General features: G+C 34.7%; 2 protein-coding genes across 5 annotated transcripts; both read right to left on the minus strand.

Annotated features, from left to right (window-relative positions):
* Positions 1 to 1,497: 1,497 nt before the first annotated feature.
* Positions 1,498 to 5,797, minus strand: LOC111481869. The gene is made up of 7 exons (XM_023127455.1): positions 5,529 to 5,797; positions 5,366 to 5,446; positions 5,103 to 5,279; positions 3,114 to 3,284; positions 2,785 to 2,994; positions 2,611 to 2,699; positions 1,498 to 2,275 (listed from the first exon to the last, which is right to left on the minus strand). The coding sequence occupies exons 1-7, from the start codon at positions 5,608 to 5,610 to the stop codon at positions 1,673 to 1,675; spliced, it is 1,413 nt and encodes a 470-aa protein (XP_022983223.1). The 5' UTR covers positions 5,611 to 5,797; the 3' UTR covers positions 1,498 to 1,672.
* Positions 5,798 to 6,583: 786 nt separating this feature from the next.
* LOC111481866 (potassium transporter 8) lies at positions 6,584 to 11,338 on the minus strand. 4 transcript variants are annotated; one of them, XM_023127450.1, is made up of 10 exons: positions 11,137 to 11,338; positions 10,963 to 11,036; positions 10,654 to 10,877; positions 10,085 to 10,574; positions 9,931 to 9,984; positions 8,695 to 8,955; positions 8,556 to 8,608; positions 8,295 to 8,418; positions 7,955 to 8,209; positions 6,738 to 7,780 (listed from the first exon to the last, which is right to left on the minus strand). In XM_023127450.1, the coding sequence occupies exons 3-10, from the start codon at positions 10,690 to 10,692 to the stop codon at positions 6,738 to 6,740; spliced, it is 2,319 nt and encodes a 772-aa protein (XP_022983218.1). In that variant the 5' UTR covers positions 10,693 to 10,877; positions 10,963 to 11,036; positions 11,137 to 11,338. The 4 variants fall into 4 exon arrangements, with proteins under 4 accessions (XP_022983216.1, XP_022983218.1, XP_022983219.1 ...); XM_023127451.1 differs by lacking the exon at positions 10,963 to 11,036; XM_023127449.1 differs by lacking the exon at positions 11,137 to 11,338 and having other exon boundaries at positions 10,963 to 11,124.
* Positions 11,339 to 14,337: the final 2,999 nt, after the last annotated feature.

Consider the following 14,337-nt stretch of genomic DNA (forward strand, 5'->3'; position numbering starts at 1 on the left):
CATTTTTTTTAAAGATAATTTTTATTACCCATTTTATATGTTATTTGCTCGACCACGTCACAATATTTAAACTTAATTTTAAGTTATAGATAATGTTCAATAAATTCATGTAATTAATGTTCCCTCATTCTTAGAGTAACGTGTTAGAATTTCACAGTAGAATAAATAACAAAATATTTGAAAGTATAGACTAAAATATGAGGTAGGCAAGAAAATTTTGGTCTGTATTTGGAGTTTCATCTCATTTTAATTTTTATATTTTTAAATATTTAAATTCATTCTAATATTCCATAAAGTTTAATAACAATTATTTTTTACTTAAAAAAATATTTATATTTTTTTTAATATATTCACACAATTTTAATTTTCGGTTAATTTTTTAAACTATGTCAAAATTTATTAGACATAAAATAAACTATTAGAAGGTATATAAATACAAAATTAAATACATTTAGACCCGGGACCAAAATTTAGCTTCTAAAAACTCTATAATTTACGTATAATTTTGAATAATTAGGTATTGGATCCATCGAAACAAAAGTCAATAAATAAAGTAAAAATTATCACATTTAAAATCATGATAATTGAATCAATTTTTTATTTTCTTTCAAGGTTCACACTAGTCCATGTGATTATTCCTGGTACCACCACTAGATCTCAAAATATAATTAGATATAATTCTTTTTTTTAAAAAAGGCATTTGTTTTATATAAATTTTTTATTTAATTTAAGGAACACGGTTTTGTGCGGTGGTGAGGCATTTTTTTGTTTTATATGAGTTTCTTTTTTAATTTATTTAGATACTTATAATGATGTATTTTTTAAAAAAAAAAACAAATAAAATAAGGTCATAGCAAGGAATAAACCGTGTACAAATAATTATTATTCATAAAATGTCAATAATACAAGTGGAATCATAAATTTTTTGTATTTTTTTTATGCCCATGTTGTTTGAAGATTTTATTTTTAAATATTAAATTATTGAGCCCTTTTTCTATACTTATTTGATTATTTTCAAAAATCAAATTAATATTTTTGAAAACTTGAAAAAATAATTTTTATTTTTAGAATTTGGAGGGAGTATAACTCAATTGATTTGAGTTTTCGACTTAAATATCATTTAACTCAAAAAAGAAAAAAAAGACGAGATTGGATAATTAATTGAATTTTAAAGAAGTATATTTTTTGGACCATATGTTTTTATAATTATAACGAACCGTTTTTCAATTGAACCTGTTGTCATTTTACTTCAAGTTGAGTAGGTCAACCTCCCAATGTCATTTTCATTTTGTTTCTTCTTCCTAACCGGTGCTCTTTTAGTCGATCATTCGTGATGTCTTCAGATATGAATCAAGACATCAATCATGTACTATAAACTTTAAGAAAAATTTGAAGAAAATGTTGTTCAAATTATCACAAAATTTGAAGAATCAAACCATTTTTGCTTTCCATCAAGAACTAAATTTGTTTGCAATTTTATATAGTTGAGATGGAATGTTTAGAATCATTCATGCGTGACATGGTCGATTATTTGAATCGTTCTTGACTTGAGATATTTACAAAATACACACTAAAAAAAATTGAAAATAGCAACTATTATTCCTTTTGTTTTTAATAAAAGAATTTGTAAATTCATAACATCAACAACTCAGATTGAGAAACCAGGCAATTGTTAATCTCTTGTTCCCTTTTTCTCTGTAACAAAAGAGTTTTCATGTTTGTTGTTGCTGAAGGATTTCCCTTCCACACAGCCACCACCTCCAACACAGCATTGCTCTTCTTCTTGTACTTCACCAAACACAACCTCGTTTCTCTCACTGCTCCGGTTGTAGCACACCTTCGGACTCGATGGATATGGTTGTTCTTCCCCGACACCATCCCTCCCCCTAATGCGCCTGTAACGCTGCACCTTTTCGGGACATGTTGCCGAATAAGAGTAATGTATCCCAGTCATTGTATGCAGTGGTTCACGGCCACATGGGATTGCAAAGCTTTCCTGCATGCCCAACCCTGCCGGTCCACGTTTGTTTACTTGATAATGCTGCTGGACGTGGGGGTCGGCTGCCTTTCTTCTATCTCCAAGAAGCAATGCCACGAAGATTTCAGCTGCGGATGAGCCAGTGTTGAGGAAAAGCTTGCCGAGGGAACAAATGATATTCTCTCCTGGCTGATTCTCTTCTTCCTCTTCACTGGGAATCAGCGGATGCCTCACAGATTTCTCGGCCGTTAGATATGGAGGAATCGATGAAACGTCCCTCGAGTCAGCTCTTGAGTCCTGCAAGTCATAGGAAAAAAAGTTTAGCTGCAACAGAAAGTTGGTTCTACATTAATGAATAGACCAGCCAATCTCTCCCTGCCCAAGCCCACCGCTTGTGGATATTGTCCTCTTTGAGTCTTTCCTTTCGGATTTCTCCTCGATTTTTAAAACACGTCTGCTAGGGAGAGGTTTCTACACTTTTATAAAAAATGTTTCGTTTTCCTCTCCAATCGATGTGGGATCTCACAGAAACATTCGTAAAAATATCAGAAAATGCTAATGTTGATGGATAGTTTAGTCTATACATTATCTATAATACTATAAAGCTATTGTTTATCTTGTAAAAACAATACATTTTTAGAAGAAAACGCAGCCAACACCCAAAATTGAAGACGTGCCAACATGTATCCCAAAAGCATAGCTGCAGTCAGCAGAGCCATCCCTACAATAACAGAACATAGTAAAGAGATTACTGAATATGAGAGAAAAATGGCATCCATGGTTGATTTGTTTTGGATACAATGTACCTAGGAGGAAGCTACCATCAAACTCGTCGGTACAATCATCAGCACGAAGTCGAATCTCCCGAATTGCTTGGTTTCCTCTGTCGACTACCAGAAGTGAGCAGCTGCTTCCTACATAAACCACATCAAAATCATTTGAGAATTTTGATTCTTCACTGGGACCATCAATATGGCCACTTTTCCTCCATTTTCCTCCAGCAATGGTCGTAACTCCTGCAAAAAAACTATAAACGACTTATATACAATTAACAGATCCCAAAGGCAAGATGTTGAAACTTAAAAAATGCGAGCGGAGATTATTTGGTACGAACAAGAATGATTTAGGAAAGTACCGGCATCACTGATTTTTCTTATGGCCTTGTTCTTTGTATCTGCAATGTAAATATTTCCTCTCTGATCCACAGCTAACCCTCTTGGATGGCTCATTCTTGCATCCCTTGGCTTTCCATCTACATGTCCAGAGTATCCTTCAGACGATCCTGCAAACAGCTGGGGCCTGCAAACTGATATGGTTTCTTGCTTTCAGCAAAAGGAGAAACTAGAGTAGCCAATTAGGAAATGCAATTCTACACTGCCTGAGTTATCAAACCAAAGAAATATCAAATCTAAATCATGAGTTATAACTAAATGGCATATCATTTAATAAGGTGAAAAGTAGAAGTCTTTACTGGATACACATTGATTGGTCGAGTTGAATACAAACACTATGCTATTTGTATTCAATAATAAAAAAACCAACATTTTTAAAAATAGGGTATAAAATTTGCCTCGTCATGCAATCATCGTAATAATATATTAAGCTGTTTTGACTCATTTAGGAACCACATCCCTCCACAATGGTAAGACATTGTTCATGGTTTTTCCAAAAAAACCTCACACTAGTGGAGATAGTGTTCCTTACTTATAAACTCATGATCTTCCTCATAATTAGCCCATGTGGGACTAGCCCCTTAATAATTCTCAACAATCCTCCCCTCGAACAAAGTATACCATATAGCCTCCCCTGAGGCCTCCTTCTTTGGAGCTCTCGAACAGCCTCCCCTTAATCGAGGCTCAACCCCTTTTCTGGAGCTCTTGAACAAAATACATCCTTTGTTCGACACTTGAGTCATCTTTGTCTACACCTTCGAGATATGGTTAAATTAAGAGCATGTGATTCTGATACCATATTAGGAACCAGGACTCTCCACGATAGTATGATATTGTCTACTTGGAGCATAAGCTCTCATGACTTTACTTTTGGTTTTCCCATAACGCATCATACCAATTAAGATAGTGTTCCTTACTTATAAACTCATGATATTCCTCTTAATTAGTTAATGTGGGACTATTTCTCTTAATAATGCTCAATAAAGACGTCTAGCTAGCTGAATGCCTAAATAACTCATGAGTTTGTTGTCTGGTTGTCCACATGCCTAAAATAAATGTCCCACGAACTTTTGAATACCAAATATTTTAATGTTATGCTATAGCCTGCTAAAATTATTGATTACATGTAAGTGAGTCCGAAGGATCAATGGGAAAAACTAATATCTTGGAAAAGCAAAGTTAAATGGAGTGGTCTACGAACCAAATAAGACAGTACATGTCTTTTCCAAGAAGCTTGCACATATTGGATACTGGAAAAGTACACTTCAATCAATCGATTTTAGTATGTCAAAGCCTGGAATCGTGGTAACTAAAGCTAAAGGACTAAGGGCTAATGAAGCTCAATATTGGTCTAACTTAAGAGTTATAGATCATTAATTAGAAGGCAGAAATTTTGAAAAAGATAGTTTTCCAATTAAAAAGTAGAGTCTTCTGCTAAACAAAAGCTTGTAAGCAAAGTAAAAGTGATATGATCAACATTTAGAATCAACAAATACCAAAAGAAGGCAAAGAATCTGTTGAAAAAACTAATAAAAGAGAACAGAAAAGAAGAGATGTCCAAAGTTTGAAGCAAAGTACGAGCAGCTACCACAAGCCTAGACAAAGAACAAGCAAGCTGACTAGTAACATAGCTATCAGAATACAAAATTTATAATGCTAATTTCTATATCAATTTCATTTTAGTTCATGCACTTCTATGAGACATCAATACATGATATGATTGCATACACTCAATGTCTCATCATGTCATTATATTATTACTATCTAAAACGTTTTTAAACGTATAAGAACTGAAACAAGAAAAATAACATGACAGAAATGTTGTAAAAAGCGAAGCACCCAGCAATTAGGACATTAGTAATCTTCCTTAGCAGGCCAAAGATTCAAATTCTTACCCCAAATTTCTAACCGGCACAAATGAAGTGATAAATTAAGGCAGAAAGAGAGCTTACATTGAGAAGATGGCATAGAGATCTTGTGAATGTTACTATTTTCAGAATCCAAAATCAGAAGCTCCCCACTAGGAGACACCCCCACAGAGTAAGGCTCAATCCCCAGCTTACTACCATCAAACACAGTCTCAACAACATATCCCTTCTCAAATGTAATCATCGAGCGGGTAGAAACCACTAAAAAATCAACCAAAATAAAACCCCACAAATCAATCAAACGCATAGAAAACGCTCACAATTAGGGCTCAGGAAACGAATCAAACCAGTACTAGAGGCCGAGGTGAACGCCGATATCCAATTCACAAGAGCCGAAACCGCCTTGGACAAAACCCCAGCAACAAAATCTGCAACGAAACGAAAATGCCTAAACAGAGTTGAAAAACAATAAGAGAAATTAAGAGGCGAGGTTTGAGAAACAGCTCGTACTTGTGTGTGTGGCAGAAACTGAAGAAAAACCACAAACAAGAACCGCGAAAATGGCCGCCAAAAGGACCCAACGCTTCGCCATTTTTTTATGCTCGGTTAAACAGAGTAGAAAAAAGTCGTCGGAACGGCTAACATGACGACGAGAGAATCAATTTTAGAAGGACATTTATGCGGATGAAATGGATTACAGCGATTGTTTTGAGTTCTGATGAGATTGAGACTCCATGAGACAAAATCCCCCGCGGAAGGAAGAGAGAAGCAGAACGAGAGCTCTGTACGAAGAGCCGCGAAACTGTGGCGCTGAGTACCTTTTATAGTTTAATTTCAAAGAATATTTAAATTATTTATTAGAAAAACATTTTTCCTCACTCATTCTCTTAAAACTGTCTAAGTTTCAAATAAATAAAATTTTTATAAATTCTAAAATTATAAGTTAATTTTAATTTAAAATATAATTATATATACATATACTCATTTATTTTTATTTAATTTTATAGTTATTATATTTATTTTTTATTCTCCAATTAACTTTTTAAAATATTTTTAGATATTTGAAATGAAATTTTTCAGAATATATTTTAAAATTAAATTAGCAAATGGCAATTAAATATTTAAAAATAAATAAATAAATATTTTATTAATTAACATTTTACTTTTATTTAATATAAAAATTTGAATTAATAATTCTAGAACCCGAACAATTGAACTGAATCTTAAAAAATGTCTCAACCCGACCTAACTAAATCTATGAACACCTCTATGCACAAGCTCATACAATATTAATTAGACACACTCATTGAAATTTAGAGTTCTATTCGATAAAATATAGAGTTTTGGACTAAACTGGAATCACCCACCAAAGTTTAGGGGCAATAATTGAATTTTCGTAAAGTCTATGTAACGGCCCAAGTTCACCGCTAGCAAATATGGTTTCTTTGAGCTTTCTCTTTTGTGCTTCCCCACACGTCTGCTAGGAAAAGATTTACACACCCTTATAAAAAATGATTCGTTCACGTCTCCAATGGATGTGGGATCTCACGGTTTGAACCACAGTCTCGGACGGGATAAATAACCCATTTTATTTCCTTTTATTGGGGGAAGGTTGTAAGTTTTGAGAGTAAGCAAGTTGTAGGATTACAAGAAGTGAGGTCTAAAAATGGTTTTATTATGTACAATGAGAGAGAGTAGAAGAGAATGCACAAAGTGATATCAAACTTGGTAGATCATCCCCACCTCTAAAGTAGAAGCATGAGGCACACTCCAAGCATAGCTTGGCCCTCTTGAGTTCCTTCTCAAGAAATCATACCCATAATTTATCACCACTTTCTTAACCCAACCTGATCCCCTCTTTGCCTTCACATATGAATGCCCCATTATGAATGCCATTCCTGCCTCTCTTGCCTCCATCAGCTCTTCCAGCTCCCTCCTCGCCTCCACATCCATTTCTGGCCTCTCTGGTAGATGAAACCTAACTCTTTTCCTCACTTTTTTGGGTGATTTTATCTCCCTCACCTCTGATGTTTCTGCTCTTTCCCCTTCATCTTCACACATTCTTACTCCATCTACGTGCGTTGACGATGTCCCGACCACTGTCATTCTCTCGTTCTCTTCTATGTCCTCTACTTTCACACTGCTTTCGACCTTCTCAGACCTGATGAACTCTGCAATGCTGCATACGAGGTCTTTTTCAAACTCCATGCCGTCCTTGTGGATGTCGCGGTAGCCATATCGTGCTATGCATCGGTAGAGACGGTATTCTTTTGGCCCGACTCTTCCTACTAGGAATCTCTCTCTTGGTCTCACGTGTGGGACTGGGACGGATTTGATGCAGAGGAAGACTAGGACTTGGTGGAAGGCAGGGAGGTTTGTTACGAAGTGGGAGAAGATGGCTGGGATTCCTGTGACGAGCTCGGTGTATATGAGGCCTATCCCGCGTACTCGTACTATGCCTAAACTGGGACCTAGGCCTAGGAGCCAGTTGATTGAGACTTTGTTTTGAACATCAAACTCGTATTTTTTGCGTGTCCCGTAATGCCATACATACATGACTAGTAGGAAGATGAACGAGAGCGCGATGGGAACCCACGCCCCTTCTCGAAACTTGATGAGAGAAGCCGAGAAGTAGAGTGATTCAATGGACCCGAAAAAGAGTATGAAGACAATGGCAAAGAGAAAGCTTTTGTGCCAGCACAAGATGATGACTACAGACATTAGGCAGGTTGTTACCAGCATAACAGTTATCACTGCCAAACCTGTTAGTAAAAACGACATGAAGATCAGTTCATGACGATAATCAACCTGGTCGAAACGTAGAAGTTTGGATTTTGGAGGAGACATGCGCTCGAGATTAGTATATTGACTATTCCCAGTAGACTTGGAGAAAAAAAACCGACTTCAAAAGCGCTTTCATTAGTCAACTAGATTACCTGATGCATTCCCCATGCGTTTCGTGTCTCGAAAGCCACCTGTAATAGCTAAACATAAGAGCATCAAAGTCCAGTTGATCTCTGGTATATAAATCTGACCGTGAATTTTCGAGGAGGTATGAACGATTTTGACCCTCGGGAAGCAACCCAATGCCGAGCACTGTTTTATTATCGAAAAAGTCCCAGTAATGACAGCTTGACTTCCTACGACCGCAGCTAAAATGGCGATCACAAGAACGGGCCATCTTATTTTCTCTGAAATGTAAAATTACACAGTTAGAGCTCTTTTGACATTCATATATGTTCACTTGTCTATGATGCACCACATTTGTACACCTACCAGGAACCGACACGTAAAATCCGATTCGATAGTTACTTTCCTCGCCGTGATGTTGAGAAAGATAAGCAGCTTGTCCCATATACGCCAGTACCAAAGCTGGATAAACCACAAAAGTGAAAGCAATCTGCAGTAGAACAGCTTTCTGTTATAAAGATTTGAGTCGGAGCAAAATGATCATAAGCTCATTGCTACATTTCTACAACCATTTTCATAGTCGAAATTACGAAAAGTAGCATGCATATGCAAAGTTGAAAAAATGACCTTGATAGATAGCTGCGAGAAGTGCCCGAGATCAGCAAACATTGCTTCCGAACCTGAATATCGAACAGGCAGCTTCAGATAACGAAGGACAAAGAGAAGAAAAAATGCTGCGGATCGAGCCATTCACATTACTCATTACCTGTCATACATAACAGTATCCCGCCAAGGGACATCCAACCTCCCCTTTGAGTCTTCTTCAGAAACTTGTACATATAATATGGGGAGAGTGCTTTGTAAACATGAGGATTCCAGTGGAAGATATTGTACAACCCTATGGCACTGATACACAGGAGCCAGGTAATCACGACTGGTGCAAACAGAAACCCGACTCGATGGGTTCCATAATGTTGAATTGCAAACAGTATAACCAATATGATGCAAGCAACCGGGACTTCGACATCTGCAGAAGCATTAAACTATTAAGACTTTCATGTTTTACTCTGTTGCCATGCAGAGTGAATAGGTCCCTCAATAACAAAAGGAGACCCCACACGTCGAGGAGCAGAGTCGAAGCACACGGTAAGTAATGCAACCAAATAGTTTGCCAAGGAAAAATTAGAAATTATTCAAGTGAGCAAACAGTATGTAATGGCCCAAGCTTACCACTAGCAGCTTCCTCTCAAAGTTTTAAAACGCATCTTCTAGGGAGAGGTTTCCACACCCTTATAAAGAATGCTTCGTTCCCCTCTCCAACCGATGTGAGATCTCACAATCTACCCCTTTCGAGGCCCAGCGTCCTCACTAGCACTCGTTCCTCTCTCAAATCAACGTGGGATCTCACACAGCAGCAACTCACAAACAGAAAGTAAAGGTTTACTAGTATAAGTTACAAGGACCCATCAACAATAATGAATGATTGATAAAAACCCGCTACCAGAAAGAAGAAACCTCCCAGTTAGCATTACTACGATAAAGAAAGAGTTCGTAGAAGTCGGGTGATATGGATACTTCAATGGTGACTTAGAAGGTAAATGATTTGACCAGAGAGATGAATCCTATAGCAGCAAGCCAAATAACATTTAAAAAGTTCAAGAACTTTCAGCAAAAGTATTAATTACCTCTTTTCCTTACCTTTTCTATTCTTCTTTTCTTCACATGATAGTGATTTGAGCATGATTGGAACTGGGGTGTTTGTAAATCAATCATATATGCAGAGACCCACAGTAATTTGTGTGATTATTAAACTATGATATCCAGGCTCATCCACTATTTCAATAATAAACAATTATAACAAAAAGCTCTTCCAGATTTGTACAGCTAGAGAAGGAAACACTTGCAGTTTTTCAGAAGAAAGTTCAGAAAATCAGAAGAAACCATCTGGGTTTATCAATTTTTCCATGTAGATTCAAGTGAAAAGAGTAGCAGAGAAGCTTACAGCGATGGTGTTCTTTAGCCATGGAGAGTTCCAGCCCAGAAACCGCAGAGAAAACTGCCATGAAAGACCCAAAACGAGCAAGTTTCATCAATTCAAACTCTAAATTCATATAAAGTTTGAACAAAAACAGAACAAGATTAAGAATCTACAGTACCAGAAATTGCAGGTGTAAGAACTCCATCTCCAATCACCATGCAAGCGCCAATCAAAGCAAGAACAAGCAAAACCCTCTGCAACGCTCTGTGCTTCTCTAACGTGGATTTCAATATCGACCCACAAGTGTTCTTGCTGATTAAATCCACCCCATCTTTTGTGTATTCCGAAAGGTCCTCATCTGCAAGTTGGCAATTGGGCAAGGAGCTAACTCGGGCATGGCGGCAGAGCAATGAGTACAAAGCGAAAGTTCCCCCTTCGCCATTATCATCAGCTCGAAGCACAATAAAGACGTATTTAATCAAAGGAATGAGCGTGAGAGTCCAGAAGATAAAAGAAAGAACTCCATAAATCTCCTCGTTGGTTTCAGAGTGTTTTATATCCTCAGCAAAAGTGCTTTTGTAAACATACAAAGGGGAAGTGCTCAAATCGCCATAAACAACCCCCAGGCTTTGATAAGCCAAAGTTAAAACAGCTCTCCATGAAGTTTTCTGCAACAAAAACGATTAAATTCAACAAAACAAAGAAAAAAAGGAGAAGAGGAATCGATTAGCCCGCCATTTTCAGTACCTTGATTGGGTGACCCCAAATAGCACTCTCCGGATCCATCAATGGCTATCTCAGAGCTTCAAAACACTCGTTACCCATTAAAATTAAAGCGAAATAAAGACGACCCAGATGACTAAACTCCCTCACCGTTTCGCCAAATTCAAAATAAAACCAAACGAGTATAGTGTCTTCAATGGCGGACCCACCAATGCAGAGGGGGTACGAACTTAGCAAGAAGAAAAACCCTGAAAAACGATGAACAAACAACACAAAAACGAATGAAAGAAGAAGTGGAATCAAAACAGAAGAACAAGTAGTGAATAGACGAACCCAGAAACAGAGAGGAAATTAGAGATATTTTGATATATTGGGTTGGTTTATGGGATTCTGATTTTGTGAGAAAACTGCTGAAGAACTATTAAAGAGCAATTGAGTGGCGAAAGTGCTCGGCTCAACAAACACGCACGATTGAAAAAGTTCAAACGCACCAAAAAAAAAACTGACCTCATCAAAGCAATTTCTTCACCACTGATGAGTTGGAAGAGGCTGAATTTAAGGGCGTAAAATAAACCAAACAAACGTCTGAATCATGGTGATGGTTCTTCTTAATGGATCAAAATCAAACCCAAATCCCATTTTTAATAATTTTCTTTTTCTATATGATTTTTATGCAATCTGCAGATAAGACACTGTTCATCCTACTTCCACCTAATTTGTAGCAACTGTTCTTTAAAAGGGAATTGTTTTTTTTTGCAGAATACCTTAAATTCTTTGCTTCATATGCAAAGAAAACAAGAGACTTAAATAATTTTGAATTAAAAGGAAATGGACTTATTTTCTTATTTTTTAAATTCTTATTATTAATTTCAAATAGTAAAATAAAATAGTATTATGATTATTTTAAAATAAAAAAACAAAAGATAATTTTTTAGAGCTAAAGGAGGTGTGTAGAGATATATGAGAAGCTTATTATAAAATTAATAATTATAATTATGGTAAAAATGTAATGACATTATAGTCCGTTAATATTTATCATTATATAGTTCAAAGTATCTAAATTAACTCAATGGTAGAAATTAACTATTATTACCGCATCAGTAAAAAAACATATTTAAATTAAATTTCACACAGCAATAAATAATTATTTATTTATCAAAGTGGGTGAGATTTAAAATAAATGCATTTCAAACTTCGCATATATTGATGGGAAAATAAAATAATTTTGTTTGACTATTATTTTCTAAAATACCATCAATGCCCTTTATAGTTTTTTTTTTTTTTTTTAATTTATCAATTTTCACTTTTTTATTAAAAAATATTAAATCCGAATTTAATTCTTTAAAATTTTAAATTTATATCTGATAAGTGTTTTTTAACCTATTTAATATATTTTAAAATTCATAAATGTATTAAATATAGAAATGAATTTGTTTCCGTTAAAGTTAGAAAAATAAATGGTGATGGGCCATAGCATTATTTTTTTCAACAAAATGTGACATGGCAATTTATTGTTATTATAATTAGGTGGCATCCTAGTCAACATTTTTGTCAGATATGTCAGAGTTTGGGAAAAAAAGGAAAAATGTTCAACAAGTAATGTAAATCAATATGCTATTAAACCAACTTGTGTTTGCCCATTTAAATTCACATTAGATTTACCCAATTTTTTTTTCTAAATAATTTATTTATTAATAAGTTCGGAGTAGATTCTCCATCGATAGGGAAACAAGAGACTGTCATCTCAAGGCACAACATAACCTACAAACAACGCTGGCGAGATTTAGGCAACCCGAATGGGATTCAGAGGATTCACAGTATCACAACCATACATAGGGATCTATTTTTTGTGTAGTTGATTTAACTCGATATGCTCTAATGACTGTGTTGTTAGATCTCTGCTCTAAAAAGCTATACAAACAACAACAAAGTCAGTTTGATTCGAGACTTTCCTTTCACTATTTCTTTCACGACGAGAGAACTGTATACACAAGCATATGTCGCAAGTGGTAGAATGCCTGAGAAAGTCAACTTTAACAATAATAATAATTAAAATTTTATTTATTAAACTATAAACTATATTATATTGAAAGATTTATTAGGTAAAATTGATTAATTAATTAATTGGGTAAAGAAGGCGTGTGAATATTAAATTGGAACAATTTTGTCGACTTTCCAATCCTAAATTGATGAGTGAACTAATCAATGTCAGAATATTCTTTTTTTTTTTTTTTTTTAAATAATTCACTTGTACAGAATTCGAGCTTCTAATATTTTAGCGGAAAATATATATTTTAATAAATCAAATTAAATTTGTGTTTTAAATTTTTATCGTATCAAAACGATGAATTAATTTTTCAACCAAAAAAAAAGATTAAGTTATTAATTAACATTAAAAATTGTGGCGGGTATAAAATAATATTCTAAATAATTTTTTAGTAAACTAAATATGAGTATATTAGGAGATTTCGAGCTCTATCTCAAATAAAAAAGAACCAATTTTTATAACACAGAAAAAGAAATGAGAATAAGAATGAGATGCTTAGGGCAATATGGTAGGACGAGTCATTTTGAATATCATCTACTTATATTTATCTTCTACATTTTGAATCAGATGCTTAGGCTTATTTATATCAAATCTCGACGTAGCTTAGTAAATAAAAACATCAATTAACATATTAGAGATGTTGGTTGGTCAGGTTTGGACATTTTTTCAATTGGAACGGAGATGTTTGTTTGAATCATTTATTTTAATTTTAGTTTTTATTTATTTTTAAATATTTAATGAAAATTTCTAACTCAATTTCTATATATATATTTTAAATATAATGGTTAAAAATTATTTTTACAAAATGATTATGAAATTAAATAAAAATAAAATAAAATATATTTTAAATTCAACCCAACCAGATTGGGGGATCGAGTTTTCTAGATAGTCATATTTTTTTACACTCCTACGTGCCATTTGAACAAAATGAGAAAAAATGTGAATAATTCAAATTTACATCAAACACGTTACCATCGTCAAGGGTCTCAATAGCGACCGGCAATAAAAAGACTCAAACTTTAAAAGAATCAAAAAGTTTACATACCCTTATCTAAAACAACGCTATCCACTCACAAAAATATGCACATACACGATGATGCTGCTCTTACTAGTAAACCAAGTTTTTTGATTCTATAAAATAATTTCGGATATGATTCTCGAATCTATTAAATATCAATTTTCAACTCATTTAAAAGTTTTACGATTAAAGGAAACGAATTATTGTATTAGAAAACTCTTTGTTCCATAAAGCATACCTAATGTTTTATTTTATAATAAGATGGAAAGTGAGAAAGATAAAGCTCAGAATGAAAGAAAGAGATTGGAAGTGACATTTGTGTTCAAAAAAGAAGGATAGAGATAAGAAAACTAGAAGATAGCCAAAAAAGTTGAGAGTGAAATAACCATTTTGTCTCTTACGAGATCTAACGTTGTATCGGGAGATTTTGATCCTTAGTAGGGTAAGGTCGAGCCGAATAACTTCATTTAGTATAGAAGCAAATTGGATAAGTCACAGATGATTGAATGTACACACAGGATAGCGTGTGTGGCCAAGCGAGTTTGAAATCTACACAAAATGTATTCGGTTGGCAAAGACAAATTTTGCCTAAAGTTCAACAAAGTCACTTGAGTTTTCCTTAAAACTGGTGTTGGAGCATGTC

This window comes from Cucurbita maxima, unplaced genomic scaffold (assembly GCF_002738345.1).
Source record: "Cucurbita maxima cultivar Rimu unplaced genomic scaffold, Cmax_1.0 Cma_Scf00007, whole genome shotgun sequence".
Lineage (NCBI taxonomy): Eukaryota > Viridiplantae > Streptophyta > Magnoliopsida > Cucurbitales > Cucurbitaceae > Cucurbita > Cucurbita maxima.

Coding starts and splice junctions, on each gene's coding strand:
- LOC111481869 (XM_023127455.1), bottom strand. CDS start 5,610: ATGGCGAAGCGTTGGGTCCTTTTGGCGGCCATTTTCGCGGTTCTTGTT. Junction 2,700..2,784: donor TGATGGTAGCTTCCTCCTAG/GTACATTGTATC, acceptor CTGTTATTGTAG/GGATGGCTCTGCTGACTGCA. Junction 2,276..2,610: donor CTGCGTTTTCTTCTAAAAAT/GTATTGTTTTTA, acceptor TATGACTTGCAG/GACTCAAGAGCTGACTCGAG.
- LOC111481866 (XM_023127448.1), bottom strand. CDS start 10,692: ATGGATCCGGAGAGTGCTATTTGGGGTCACCCAATCAAG. Junction 8,956..9,930: donor GGCTAAAGAACACCATCGCT/GTAAGCTTCTCT, acceptor ATGCTTCTGCAG/ATGTCGAAGTCCCGGTTGCT. Junction 8,609..8,694: donor GATACTGTTATGTATGACAG/GTAATGAGTAAT, acceptor TTCGATATTCAG/GTTCGGAAGCAATGTTTGCT.